The 15,532-nt window shown below is 39.2% G+C and overlaps 1 protein-coding gene across 1 annotated transcript in view; it reads left to right on the forward strand.

Moving 5' to 3' along the window:
• The first annotated feature begins 226 nt into the window (after nucleotides 1–226).
• pex14 (peroxisomal biogenesis factor 14) overlaps nucleotides 227–15,532 on the forward strand; it is a 54,509-nt gene continuing 39,203 nt past the window's right edge. Inside the window, exons 1-2 of the mRNA XM_030138424.1 lie at nucleotides 227–320; nucleotides 1,366–1,416. Coding sequence (XP_029994284.1) covers nucleotides 288–320; nucleotides 1,366–1,416 — 84 coding nt within the window. The 5' untranslated portion in view covers nucleotides 227–287. The remainder of the gene's footprint in view (nucleotides 321–1,365; nucleotides 1,417–15,532) is intronic.

Genomic DNA, 15,532 nt, shown 5'->3' on the forward strand with positions numbered 1-15,532 from the left:
TCTTCAAAATCCCCCAAAATGACATAGGATGATGTGGAAATGGCAGTAAAATGAATGAAATGAATCACGAAGACTCACACAGTAATTAGTTTTTTTTTTTTTTTTTTAAGATTAATTATAAACTGGATCACGATCATTTTGTCATCTGGAAAAGTTTAGTCCCTAGAAGAAAGTTTGATAACTCTTGAGGTAAACTAAGGGAAATAGTTCAGCAGTTGTTTTCCTTCAGAAAAACCAATCGAGTGTGATTCAGTCGAGCAGCCTCTTAAGGAAACGAGGAGAGGAAGATGGCATCCACCGAGCCTGACCCACCTACACAGGTCTACATTTACGCAAACACAATCTTTACCTCTTATTTTCAGACACGACATTGAACTCCTACAGCGTACTCATATTTCTGTTTCCCTAGAAAGCCGTCATTTGGTTTTGCGACTTGAAAAACGGCTCAGATAGCAAAGGTTAGCACCCAGTTAGCTAGCATGCTAAGCTAGCTCCTGTAACGCTACAAAAGTTGCTCTCAGACATTTTGCTGTTGACAAGTGGACAAAAGGAGCTGACGTAACGCTGATTTACTGTAACAAATGGTGCAAAAGCCTCTGTTACTCGACACCCTGTCAGGCTGTTCTTTGCCGTGACTGCATTTAAGTCCTTTTGACCATGCAGCTTTGTTAAAATGTGGAAAGGTCACTGTTAGCCAAACAAGCCTGGTCCTGTTCAGACTTTTCCCTCATATGTTGGTTTAGCTACATAGTTGACAGTGAGCATTGTTTATTACCACAATAACAACAATATAAAGAGGTTTTGCTTACAGCCCTTCCCAGGGACAAATTTATACACGTCTGTTGCATGAAAATGTGTTTCCTTCCAGCATGCAACTCACACCATATTTGCAGAGGTTGTATTTATGGTTAGATGTGCTACTTATAGCACTACTGAGGCTTTTAAAGGTAGATTTTTATCTTCCATAATTCCTCAGACAAGGCGAGTTAATACTAATGGACCTCATAACTTTAATTTAGCATTTAGGAAATAATTACTCAAAATTAATCGAGTAGTGCACAGGCACCACCTGTTCAGTCTTGCAGGTGGTGCTTGTTCACTACTTGATTAACTATCATCATTCAGCTTCCCTGTTGACTCTGTTTCCTTTTATCACACAGTGATATTTGGGATAAAAGAGGTCTACTTTTACAGTTATCCATAATAATCAAGTGTATTTATCAAATCGGATTTGATTTTCATGCCTTCGATGACAAACCCTATAGATAGAAACACTACACTTTTACCCAGTGTCTTCGAATATCCTCATAACCCAGTGTGTCCAGTAGATGGCGCTCTAACACAAGTGTTTGCTCATCTTTTTAGACCAGCCTTCAACTTGGAAATGATGCTGCAGCTCCCCCCAGAGAAGCACTGGTAAGACTTCAGTCCTTACAACTTATCATTTACCTCTAAAGTCTAATCTGGATTATTATTATTAGGGACCGAACCTGAAAGGCAAGTCCCTCTTTATTACTATTATTATTATTATTATTATTATTATTGTTATTGTTGTAGTCAATGTTAGTGCACACAGATGCAAGTGCAGATGAACAATAATTATTTTTATCTATGAAATCAGGCACAATTTGTTCAAAATTGTGACCAGAATTATGCATACCATTGCTCTTGATTATATATTATTAATTCCTCAGACTACACCAGGTTTCAGACACTTACAAGCTGAGTTCACTAATTAACTGCAATGAAAGTTTGATTATCATTTGAATCAACTGTGGTGGCATTGGGACAAAATGGAAATGTATGAAAGTCATTGGCCATTAGTTAAATTGACTTAAAGACGTGTATTATCTTTTTTTTTTTTTTTTTTTATATCAAGGAAGGAGTTTAGTTTTCTTAATCAGATGAGATTATATATTCAAGTATATTCAAGATCAAGCATTAAAGGATTCCAATTAGCTTCTTTGCTACCACACTGATGTCCCCAAAACTCATAATGAGCAAGTTCTTAATGTTCTTTTGCTTTAGTGAGTAAAAAGCACACAGAAAGGTTCATTTTAGCTGCCGCTGTGCTTTAATCATGTTTTAACAATACATTTTCATGGCATACCTTTGACATCATTAGTCGAGCCCATTTGTTTTGGTTTTAGCCAAACTCAGAGTTTAATGGCTATAGGAGGATTTTTGATTAGATTGACAGGTAATTTCAGAATTTTGTTCTTGCGGTATGTTCAGTTAATTTTGTATTGCGGAATTACAGCACCACTTATAGTAGTTACCAGTTATCAAAAATGTTCATGTAATTAAGTTATTTTTATATTTTTTAAGTCATCACAATTTTCAGTGATTCTGAGGACACTTTTCATGTGTATTAAAAAATAAGAATAAAAATTGCTTACAGAATTATATGTATTTTTTTTTAGTTTTACAAGCTTCCAAAGTTAAACTTCTGTTTGTCTCTGATCTAATAGTGAAACTTTAGCTTTGAGTTGCAATGCCGGACAATGTTCTTATGCAATGACAGTGATACAATGACTGTTTCAACTTAAGCTTGAAGATGTTTCTGAATGAATGGTGAAGGGTTTCTTCATTGGTAGCTCTAAGTTGTACAAGCTGTGAACTCAAACAAAGCGAGAATAATTTAAGGTGTTTATGGTCCAAATGATGGCAATAATTCTGTGTGTTATTGCCTGGTGGGATAGTGTACAGTATATTACAGGTGCATTCACTGTCCTTGTATGGACACAGCATCCAGGTTAGAGAAGCGTTGTATTGTTCAGCCTACATGTCTCAATGTCATTCACCACCATTCACTCTTCATCCTCCCCCCATCATCCCTTCATGCCAAGGCTAATTTAATCCTGGGGTTATTGATTGTGGGAGCATTCTCCCAGGCTTTCTTTCAATTTACTTCAATTTCATCATCCCAGTGCGCTTCAAGACTGCCTTCTCAAAAAGGGAAGAAATTCTTGTTATGAGGGTCCTGATTCGAGACTGGTTGACAAGTCCCCCCCCCTCCAACCACCACTCTGCTGCCACCTCCTCCGCCACCCTCACTTCCAACCCCTTTTCTCCTTTCTCTTTTTGATGAGCTGCTCTTTCCCAGTTAAGTGGATTATTACAGTAGGGATAATTCTTGTCACATGGCATTATTTGGATGAGGTGAATAATTGAAATTTGTGTCTGAAAGAATTTTATCTGGATGAGAGGAAAGGGAGTGCTGGCAGGGTTGGGAGGGCAGAGAGAGAGAGATAGAGAGCACACACGTTTGTATAACATTTATGTGCACATGTGCATGTCAGACAAGCCAGTGTGTCAGGCTGGGGACACCAGTCATGTTAACAGGTTCTGACTCACCTCGCCCAGATCAGCAGGCCCTGGCACACTGCTCGCACGTTGTGGGCTCTCCTCTGTGGCATGAGGGCCCAGCTCAGGGGCCAGTGCCATAGCTTGTACCCCCTCCCAGGCCACAGGGCCAGGTCTGGACCTGCAGTTACAGAGAAGAAAGAGTGGGAGAGATTGTGCGACTGTGTTCCATGGTTGACTGGTATACCAGTCGCTGCCAGCCGCTGCTCTTGCCTCTGGCGCTGCTCTTTGCTCGCTCTCACCCCGGCTTGCATCGTCTATGTCTATAAATCCCAACCCCCCCCTCCCACCTTCCACTCATCACTGCCATGGCCATTACCCCTGTTAGTCTACCCAGTCTTTGTGCTCTCTTCCTGCGATGACACTGTGTTCAACCCTCTGTAGTTGCCCTGCCCTCTTTGCTTTTAAATCCACCTAAACACATCAAAACTCTTAATTATATGTATAAAAATCCCTCTGATCATATGTTAGAGAAACAGGGTCAGAACTCCATCAACATAATATCTGCACTATATTATTCAGGTTACTTTATTTGTACCCATATAATTTTGTATGTAGCAAAGACAAGCCGTCTGTCTTGACATTTTACAGACGGCAAAGAGAGCAGATAAATATGATAAAATACTTGTGGTTCCAGTAAAATAAGTACTTATATTTAGAAAATTAGGAATAAAAACATTACAGTAAAATTAGATAGCCACTATATGCGTCATATTCCGTAACTTCTTTATCTGAGTGCTAACTGCTGGAACAAAACTTTTTTCTAGGGGTGTTAGGTTAAGCTGTGACTCACCAATCAGCCGATCATCCCGTCAGGACCACTCAACAAACTGATTGAGTTATTTTCTTTACTCAAAAAGAGGCAAAAACTGATATGATAGATGTTATCTACATTAGATGAGATATTCTACTTAAAATGATAAGTTGTGTTTTTTTAAGCCATTAAAATGTTTGAACTATTTAACTGCTAATTAGCTGCACACACTGGGTGTTACCTTGGCAGCGTATCCACATGGCTAGGCTGTGTTTTAGTCATAAACCTATCCTGGAGTATAGATTTTATTATTAACTATAGTGTCCGGGGTAGTGCTTACTGATGAAACATATTTTAATTGTCATTGCGACATGAACATGCATGATACCGACATCATAAATGACTGCCTGAAACACTATGAGTAAGAAAAATTATATAACTGCATGAACCGTGCACTCTCCACATGTGAATGTTTGACCTGTCAGACGATGCCCCCTGCTAGCCGACAGCCACCGTCACATTAATTGGTTTCAATCTGGTGGTGACTGGAAGGTTCGTTTATTTATTCCAAGTCTTATCAGCATTGTACATTGTGGATTATCTTTTTTGCACAGACCTTTTTCAGAGTCAGTTTTACTCGGATTTTGTTAATGAGAAAAACTTTTTTTTGCAGTTGGTGTAATCAGAAATTAGTTCTATATACAGTTGTGGAAAAAAATTATTAGACCAGCCTTGTTTTCTTCAATTTCTTGCTCATTTTAACGCCTAGTGTTACTAAAGGTACATCTGTATGGACAAATATAATGTTAACAACAAAAATAGTTCGTAAGAGTTTAATTTCAGAGCTGATATCTAGTCATTTTCCATGTTTTCTTGATAATAACCAAAATCCCTTCAGTTCTCACATCAATAGCTCTGGCATTGTACTGCCAAAAACTGTGCTTTTAGGCATTCCATGTTTTCTTTTCTGTCTGTTTTAGTCACATGATACACACAGGAGTTAGTACTTGATTGCATAACCATTGTTTTTGATGACTTTCGATGGTCTAATAATGTTTTGCATGACTGTACATATTTGACATATGGGTGTCTTGTAGACCGTAGCATGTCCGTTGCGCTCAACCTAATGACAAATCGCCAGCTCCAAATGAAGAAGGATACAAGCATGTGGGTCATGTGTACAGGAGGTGTATCCGAACCATTTGCAGACCTCAACGTGGGCATATGTAGTGTATTTGTGTTTGGGCTCAGGTTCATAGTACAGCAGAGGGGGGGTGGTAATGGGAGGAGAAAAAGAATAAGAAGAACATCCCCGGTCTCACAGCAACTTCAAAAGCTCCCCTTCCCCAGGATATTAAGCGACTGTGATGAAAAATTTAGCAAGCGTTAAATAAGCTGCTTTGAAGTGATCTGTTTTGGCTCAGCAGTCTCCAAATTTCCGTAGCCCCTCTGCAATAGCCATCACGGTGTAGAAGCGGCGAGGCGGGGGAAAGGAACAGTGTGTTAAGTGCTGGAGTTTTTGGGGACCTGGCAGAAGATGTGGCAACAGTAATTGGTGGAGCCGGCGACATGAAGGCACTACCACTGCTACTGTCTGCATTTGTCTCCCTGTGACTCTTTTTCTGCTCATTTCATGTCTCTGTCCCTGATGGTTCCTCTGCTGAGCGCATGAGTCGCAGGAAGACAGATGTTGCTCATATGTTAGCTCTGAAAGACATTTTTTTAATTCTCTTTTGTGTGGGTGTAACACAAATGCTTGATACCAGGAAGTCAGAGGTTACTCTAAGTTTATTTTTTTGTCTTTGAATGTTTCCCATTGGAGCATGTTTTTGGAAATCTTTCTTTGGAAAAAAAAAAACAAAAAAACTTGTGTGTGTTTTGGTTTTTTTTGGTCATGTTGGATTATTAAAAGATTACAACACAATATTTCAGGTAATTTGGATCTTTTTACATATTCACCCCCATAAAGCAAATATAAGTTAATCTCTTATTTGATAATTTATATTTCAATTCATTTCACATTTATCACTTTTAAAACCATTATTTTAATTTTTGAGGACTCTAGGTTTCAACATGCTCCAAATTAATTATTGGGGCAGAATAAGAAATGGGTGCCTGTAATGAGTCTGGTATGGTAACTCCATTCTGTCAAGAAACTAGGCTACCATTTAGTTAGTCAAGGGAACCTTCTCTGAGAATTTCCTTTTTTCCTCTTTGCTCATTACTTTAATTGTAATTGTAATCCTTTATTGGAGCTGTCTGCAGTAAAGGAGAGTTATGATCCAAGTGGGGGCGCGAGCCATAGAGATATTTCATGATTATTGGAGAAGACGGTCACTAGGTGGCAGCCACTAGTTCGGCCTCGCAGTAATTACTCGGTGGGAAGTGATGGCAAGGAATTGTGAGTGTGCATATGTGTGTGTATGCATGTGAAGGAGTGTGCAAAGAGAGCTCTCTGATCCTGACACACTCCTTCAAAGAGAAAAGTTGAATAAATCTGATCACCTGCTAACAGACAGCGAGTAGAGCCTGTATCCTGCACTGGTTTCTAGAAGAGCACAACTACAAAGAAGACAGTATATGTTCCCTTTTTTTGTGGTCGCTTTTGTACAAGTAAACATTTGGATTTTAATCTGAAAACTGTGGTAACATGGGACCACTGGTAATTTGCTCTGTGTGTCTTAAGGTTAGATCACGTATTACAGCATTTTCTTCAGGCAGCTTTGCGATCCACACAATATATGACACCCTCTGTCCTTCAACTCTCAGTTTGAGTTAGAAAAACTCCCCCCAAAAAACTTAAATGGAGGTGAAAAATAGGAAAAACACCAGAAAGAGCCACAGTGGAGGGGTCTTTCTTCCAGGACGGACAGTTATGAAATAGGTGTACAGAAATTTGCACATCAGTAATATGCATACAATTACAGATATCTGTTATAAATTAATGAATATGCAGAACATAATCAAAGAGATGATGAGCAGCTTTCAAGCCGATGTCGGTGCATTGGGCCCGACTCTAGCTACACACCAGGGGGACATGGACAAAAAGGACAGATTTCATACACACTCTGAACACACACCGCACCATTCACACAGACTGGAGAGAGCAACACACAGCAAGAGGTTTTCTCTGTGGTGAAACATCTGCACGCCACAGTTTGTTTCAGTGATCGTGGCGAAGCTTTGTGAAAAGCTGCATTCTCATTGTGCATCATGCGCTGTTTGTTTCAGTGGTTAATGATACAGGAAAGGCCCTCCATTTTATTGTTGCTGTGTTGCACATTTTCCCCTCCTCGCCCAGCCTCCTTAGAGGACTCTGTATGAATTCTCACTGTCATGTCCAAGGACGAGTGGCGCAGGGTCAGCTAATTGCTTTTATGATTATGATTTCACGTCAGATTTATCGTGCATGCTCGGAGCACATCTTCCAGGTCCTGCCGACGTAGCTGGCTTGGATGGGGAAAATGAGTTTACAGCTTCTGGCTTTGACTTCTTGTTTAAGTGCAGGTCACACTTTTTGACTCATTAGAGTTGAACGCAGGGGGTGAATCACACAAGCGTTTCCTGTAAAAGCCTCTGTTTTTTTGTCTCAATAACTGCACTTGATTTTCTCATATTTGGCCACAAAAGAGCATTTCTCGACTTTGTCTTCACCATGTGTTGAAGTTTGGAGGTCATGAGCGAGGAATGACACAGACAAGGATTTTTGGTTTTTCTGCCGTTTGAACTTTTTATGAGCCATAAATCTCTCATCTTCGTTTCTGTTCACAGATGAAATCATTGCACTTATTCCCCTCATTGTATGCCAGAATTATCAGTTGATGTCTTTTTGATGTTGGTGACTATTTTTTCTGACGGTTCCACCCACCTCTTTGAAAAATGATGAGCACAGATGAGTCCAACCCGATTTATGAATTTTATTTATTTTGTGGTTTCTGCCTCATGCTGGACTTAGATCTGCGTTGCCAACCCTGATAATAGTTTTTGGTCCACTTTTTTGGGGGGAAAAATTCTTTTAATCTACTGTAAATTTTATGTGAAGAAGAAGCTGTGTCGCCATTTGTCAATAATACACATATTTGATATAGATCAGGGTATCTTTTTGTGACCCGTGGCGCTTGATTTGGTGCAGTAATCTGACCTCGCTCTGACCCTCCTGGCTAGACCACAGTGTCACAAGTGACAGATGCAGCCTGGGAATTTGGTTTGGATAGTTTTCCAATGCTCAAAAGAATGCCGAAGCTAGTTTTAAGCAAAGTTCATTTTGGAGACATATGTAAAGTCTGTGATTAAGCTGAATTCAATAAACTTTAATGAATACTTAGGACTTTATTTGGAGGGTTTTCGTCTCAGCGAGCATATTAATGTAAACAGCATGGTAACAGAGCTGTAATTTCCTATTCTCCCACAATTTAGCGAACTGTCATAATATGTTTACTTAAGAAATGATAGAAATACGACACCAGTTTAATTACAGCGTAGTCATTTTGCCTCAATATACTTGGGAAAGTGGCCTTATTGAGCTGAGCTTCCTTTATACTCTGGATTCTGCTTTGTAATTACTTCAGCCTGATTTATCGTCTTTTCTTTGTGTTTATGGTTGTAAACTGCTCGAGTGAGTAACTTGGTCTGAGAGTGGCTTGTCTCCTTGCAGCGAGGCTGGAAATCTCCCGATGAATCTGAGATGTCTCCGCTGTCAAGACTGCTCACATCGCTCTTAGCCTCCAATGTCACTTTCAAGGCATAATTACACAAGTTGTGTTGATTAGTATGAGAAGCAATTACGCTGGCTTTCCGCCGCAAATGGAGAATGTGATGGCTCTTGATTGACAGGAAGCATCCTGGCTTTAATAAGTAAATGACTATGGTAATTCAGGTACTGAGACCCTTTGATTTGTCAGCATCTTTCTAATTTTTGTGATGTCCTCTGATTTTTAATGAACATGAATTTGATTGAATCCCCCTTCGTTTCCCCCTGCAGCTGTCTGTCTGTCTGTCTCTGCTCTGACCATAAGGGAGCTTGTACTTCCAGAGCTGAAGACCTTAAAAAAATCCTGCTGCAGATGCTAAATAATTTCCCTCTGAATGAATATAGCATGTAGAAAAAAAGAATAATGATAAAAAAGAAATGAACATCATGCAATTTTGGCACACTATTGAAAAAGCTTTTTAGCATTTATGCTTTCACAAGTGTGGAAATCAGAGGAAAAATAATTTTGTAATTGACACTTTGGGAAACATTTTTTTTCTTTTTATCTGGCTTCCCAGTAAGTTATTAGCTGTTAATTTGTCTGCAAGCTCCCCTACAGCGCCAGATATTTGTTCAAATGCTGGGATCCCCTCAGTGCGTTTGTAACTACACTTCTGAAAATGCTGCCCTGTCTAATTATGTAATATAATACTGCCTTTTAGGCAAGTTTCTTTTAATTGAATAATATTAGTTCTAACTAAGGGTAAGCAGTCGGAACAGTAATACTTTAAAGAGCTCTCCATATTTTATAAAATACACAGCCTTCTACCTTATTGTGTAGTTTTAAATTGAGCCTGTGTTTAAGTACACTATGCTGTATTACATTTACAGCTTTTATACTAAGATCTATGTAGTTCAGATATTTGCATTTGAGCAAAACATTTAAATAATGCTGAAACTTGATTGGTGTAACCCTCCGTCCCATATTTCTTTCTTTGTTAACCACAGTTGGCCTAATCAAGTAATTCCCTGTTTGTCTTAGTAACCCCCTATAGAGTCATACATGCATAAATATAATAAAATAATTTGCTCTTGCACTCCGTAGCCCAGCTGTAATTTATATGGATTGAATGAGTGCTGCATTGTGGAAAAGCACGAGTGGACCAAATGCTCGTTTGTCACCTCTAATAAATGTTGGAATGTAAATTATGAAGTTATGCTTCAGATGTAAATGCACTTTATTCCACTCCTTTAATGTAAACAGCCCACTCCAATACATTAAGGGGATGGGGGAGAGCAGAGGGGGATTTGACTTGGAATTTTGACCGTTTTCACAATCAATAATAAACACAAAAGAGCCTAGATGGGGAACGTTATAACATATCTGAAGTTAGGTTCATAAATTATTGCATGAAAGCAGGCTTGTACACCAAAAATGTAAATACATTAATGTTATTAATAATGTAGTGACTAATAGTTCTATCAAGACTGTAATAGCAGTTTAATGGAATATGACAGCAAGAATGTATTACACTTCTTACATTTAGACGGGACCTCACATGACATTTATCAGGGATTTCTGAAACAATTTTTTTGATTATTTTGTTAAGTTAATTGCTTCTTTTCCCCCCAACGTCTTCTCTGCGAGAGGGGCAAAAACTGGTAATGGATATTAATTAATATGTGTCAGTTTTCTGGGTTTGATTAAAAATAATGAAAGCAAAATGCTAATGGGATTTCAGAGTTTCCCTGTGTGTGGCGCCCTGAGATTGTGTCTTTATCTGGGGAATCTGAAAAAAGAGATAATGGGCTGCTCTCTAGGCTAAAATGAAAGTGACAGTATATAGAAACTGAGATAAATCATCTTAAAACCACTAAAATGGAGCACTTGCACCAAAATACTGCACTCTAATTAGCTGAACCTTAGAAGTATGATACAGCTATGAATTTACAGTAACTGTTGAAGTTGAGCTCGCAATTCATCTTTTCTCACAATGACGTTTATCCACACCTGGGACTGAAGGTGTTTGTTTCCGAATGAAAGACACACTTGAATCATTTCTGACAAGTTGCTGGCTTGGCAAGTTTTCTATTTCCAGCTACTGCGCTGTCTTTATAATATATGGTTGTTTGCCAGAAAGACAACATATAGGCTTGTTTTTAAGAAAGGTTACACAGCCCAGATGTGTCTTTTCATTGCTGTGTCTCAGGCCTTTTACTCAAATCAAACCCCTCCTCATGCATCTTTAACATTGAGCTACACTTGACTTGGCACAGATTACAGAAGGCCGCCTATTCCTTCATCCTGGTCCACTACAGTCAGCGCGGCAAAACCCCTTGCCAAGACTTCTTTGTGTCTGTATGCCGTCTTCAGCAGAAAGAGGAGTTTTAAAAGCTATCATTAAGTTGGGACACAAGTGTAGACCAGCAGTGAAACAGAGGCTGGCACAGTAAAAAAGCAACCACAGCCACTGGCACAACTGACAATTATCCAACACCTGGACTGGCTCCCCTCCCTGGCATGTGCGTCAAGACTGTCGACTTCTTGTTAATGTAGTGATTAACAGGAAGATTGCATTTGTTTTCCTTTGCAGCTCTCCTGGCACCCGTACTTTGCTTTCTCTTTGATTAAAATAGTAGATGGATGGATGCATTGTAGCTCTGTCATGAACTTCATAAGAAAGGGTGAAATGAGATCGCACAAACTGAATAAAGAGAAGGAAGGAGGCCTTTCTCAGAGTTCCTGTGCTCTGTGGAAAAGTATGGAAGTTGGTTTTAGTCATTTGTACATCTAAATAAATAGAATATGGAAAAGCATGCATTTCCAGACAATTTCTAAATATAATCTAAGTGTTTTTCATGGTGTTTTGGAGGTGGAAGCCAGTGCAGCCACACTATAATCTTCTGGCAATTATTTGGCAATATAACAGAAGTATAGCCAAATGAACACGGTGCATGTTAACTGGATATTAAAGCATTTATTTACATAATAAACATGCAGCTGTTTGTACTGAGTTATTAAATATGGTATGAAAAATCCACTGAGAAGTCGGAGGAAAAGGGAAAATGCGTAGGAACCATTTCTGTCATTTCCAGATTATGTTTACAGTGGAATCAAAGATCGTAAGTGTGGTATTGATGTTTTACAATCATATGGAAAGAGTAAGCGACTGAAATTATTCTCACAAATGACTCTCCTGCTCCCTGTCGCATGTACGAGACTACGTCATGGTTTTCTCCTTTTATACGACACGGAAAGTGGTTTTAAGTATCATGGGGACAAGAAAAGGAGAAGTGAAGGGTCTTCATCAAACGTACTGTACTTCTGAAATGCAGAGAGTGGCATTGTCATGTGTTTTCTGTGTCAAGGTCGACAGAAAATGTCAGAACAGGTGCACGTCTGCCGCTGAGCTGCTTGCCAACTCAGCCCCTTTTCTGCAACACGCCACCCTGTGTGACATTATAGTGGTTCACTGTGGGTTGTCTGCTCTCCTCATTCTTTTGCAGGAGCCCAGTAAAGCATATCTCGTATCTTCCCGCCCGTCTCTGCACGAGCTGATGTAGAGAGTTCAGACGGGTGTTAACGCCTAAACTTTGACCACTGCTTTTGATTGTCGCACGGTCATGAAAAGTATGGGTGCTGTGCAGAGATGACGTGTTGCATTCCTCTTGGATTATTCCTGTTTTTATTCAGTTCCAAGCCTCTTAAAATCTGCCCATTTTAGGAGACGTGACAACTTTGTCATCACAGAAAAATTGGTTTGTTTAGACTGGTCATGGCCTTCCTATAATACATCTTCTTCCCCTTTTTTGGTCAGTAGTATAAATTAGTTTCCTTTAGTTTTGGCTGTCAATACTTAGGCTTTTTTTTATTGGTTTGTATGATCTCTGACTAAAAGCAGATATAGTACAATAAATGACTCTGAGACACTTTCAGGGGAAATAAAATTATATATTAGATTGTATATTATAAATGCAGAAAACATTGACGTCTGAAAAGCATCACTGTATGATTATCTTAATTAAATGGAACATATTTACTGTAGCAAGAGTGATGATTTATACTACTGTCATATATATTTAGTCATACTTTACAGTCTGTTCAAGGAAAACATGCTGCAAAACCTGAAACTTGTGTCAGTTGTTCACAGAAAAAGGTGTATCTTTCTTGGGTGCGGCAAGAAAGTGTCATGCACACATTTGTCACTTTATTAGATTGGATTATAGTGAAAACTCCAGTTTGTATTCTCAGTGGATTAAATAACCCCAAATGTCCTTAAATGTCCTTTCTGGCTGCGTTATTATAATGCCATCAGGAATGTTTCGACTGACTGTGTGTAAGACAAATAGAAGGAAGTTTTTGGTGTATAGCAGAAGATGTTAGACTGGTGAGTTATCAAAGTACAGACACTAAACTTACCTGATGTCCTCATAGATAAATGTACCTACACATTGGTACTTCTTATATGATGCAACCTGTGTAGTGTCTTTAAAATGAAAATATATTTTTAACTCCATTCATTCTCATATTTTATTGTGGTATTTTGTGTAAATGTGTGGGGTTGAGTTGATACATCTGCTTTTATTTGCACACACTCTTGCTTCATATCACCCCATTTGAGTGGAAAAATAAAATAGATTGAATTGGGTTTTATTATTTGACCTGTCTAGCTGTCATGTTCGGACCCCATCTGGCGTTGGGTTCAGAAGACTGAGAACTGCTGCTTCTGTAACCCCGCTGACTGTTTTCTGATGCTGTCAGCACCATACTCTTTTTATGCTTATCCTAATCTTGAGGTTAAATACTCACTAGCAATTGGATGCCTCCAGAAAAGGAGAATTTGCCAACATTTTTCTCTGTCACTTAGTGTGATCAGGAACAGACTCTGCCTGCTCTGTTTCTCCAAAACCAAACTCTGCCTTAAGTCCCCCTCCCCCTCACTATTTGATGGTGATTTCACTCTGACTTATCTGTTGCTGTAGATGTGTGGCCCATTGTCTTGGCATGTGTGTCTAAATGTTTCTGACAGCTCTCAGTGAAAGACAGGCTGCAAGGGTAAGCTGCCAGTCTCCTCTCCCCTCGGTTCAGTCCACCCTTATCGCCCCTGACCAGTAGATGGCGATGTTAATCTTCTCTGACTCCACTCATGCTTTGACGCATCTCCCTTAACACCATCCTTCTCGGCTTCTATCAGTGGCACTCGCTGAGGAAAGAGGGGTCTCACCCTGTGTGGAGGGTCATGCCACCAATTCCTGGCCCCCTTTGAAGACCATGAAATTGTTGATCCAAGACGCACAATTAGTGCATTCAGCCTTTTGACTGGAGAAGGGTTGACACGCTATTATAATGTCACTAGAATGTCACAATCTGGCTGATGGTCTTTGTGAGCATACTCTCATCCAGTAACAGTGTACTCAAGAAGGAATAATTTGATCAATAAAAGGACACCTCTTTCTCTCTATTGTCACCGGCCTCTCTATTCTAGTTTTATTAGTCAATTTGGCCTGACTGCTCACAAAACTCATGCCAACTTGCAGCATCTTCACCCCAGCACTCTGCTTTATTTGCGTGTCTCAGTGGAAGTTGCTTTGCTGTGTGTGTGTGTGTATTACTGTGTGTGCGTTTGTGGCTGGGTGCTACCTCGGTGAGAGGAGCAGTTCGGATCAACAGAGGAGGATAGGCTTGTCACTGTAAGTTGCTTGTGACGGAGGCGGCTCTTCTCCTGACACCACAACACAACTTCTGTGGTGTGTCGCTTAGACACAAGCTTCACGTTGTTTGCTGCTGGTGCCGCTTGCATTTTGCCTCAATCAACTAATTGAATGTGAAAGGCCGGCGGGCCTTGATGATGTGAAGGACAACACAGAGAGCAGTGGCAGTTTGGAGAAAAGCTTTTGTGTTTGTTTATGAGGCTGTGATTTCTTTTTTATTAGAATAAATTCATTTGATTAAAACAGATCAACTTGTTTTGACTGAAAACATTTTAAGATGGAAGGTGAGCTGAAATGTCAGTGTTTGATGATTTGTTTATTTTTTAGTGGAGTGCAGTTGTCATAATTTTATGCACTGTGACTTAAAAATTAAATCACTAATGTGTAATTTTTGTATTTTAAACTGAGTAGCTGAAGATGAGTGACTTTTTCACATTTGACATTTTGAATTGGCACAAACCACAATATAACCATGTTTTGTCACATCTAGCTAATCTAAAGTTGCATTGTAAGGTGTTTGATAATGCTCATTTCCTGTGCACTGATGCTTTTTGCAAAATGCCATTTATATTTGGCCTTATTTAGCAGAACAAGATCTTAAAAATATTACATAAACCAGATATATCTTGCTAAACAAAAGAAAAAGAATGAGCTTAAGTGACCACAGTGTCCCCCAGTTCTTTCTTGTTGCCTTTTTTATATTTTAAATCTGCAGAAGTTCTTTTATTTTTTTAAATTTTATTTTCCTTTTTTTTTTTTTTTTTTTTTTTTTTTTTAACAAATGTTAACTAATCTTAACCACATTTTTTGGAGTGCTCTAGAATTGCATTGTGAGCACTGTTGTTTGTCTGTGTGTTTGCTGACGCTTTTCTTTATACTCAAAAGCACATGAAGCTGCTGTCACAGAATGTCATCACTGACTGTAAAAGAAAAAAAAAAAACCCAAAAAGAATAGCTTCAAATTACAGGAAAGAGGCACTGCATTAAAGAACAAAGGAGATCGATGGCAG

This window comes from Sphaeramia orbicularis, chromosome 7 (assembly GCF_902148855.1).
Source record: "Sphaeramia orbicularis chromosome 7, fSphaOr1.1, whole genome shotgun sequence".
Lineage (NCBI taxonomy): Eukaryota > Metazoa > Chordata > Actinopteri > Kurtiformes > Apogonidae > Sphaeramia > Sphaeramia orbicularis.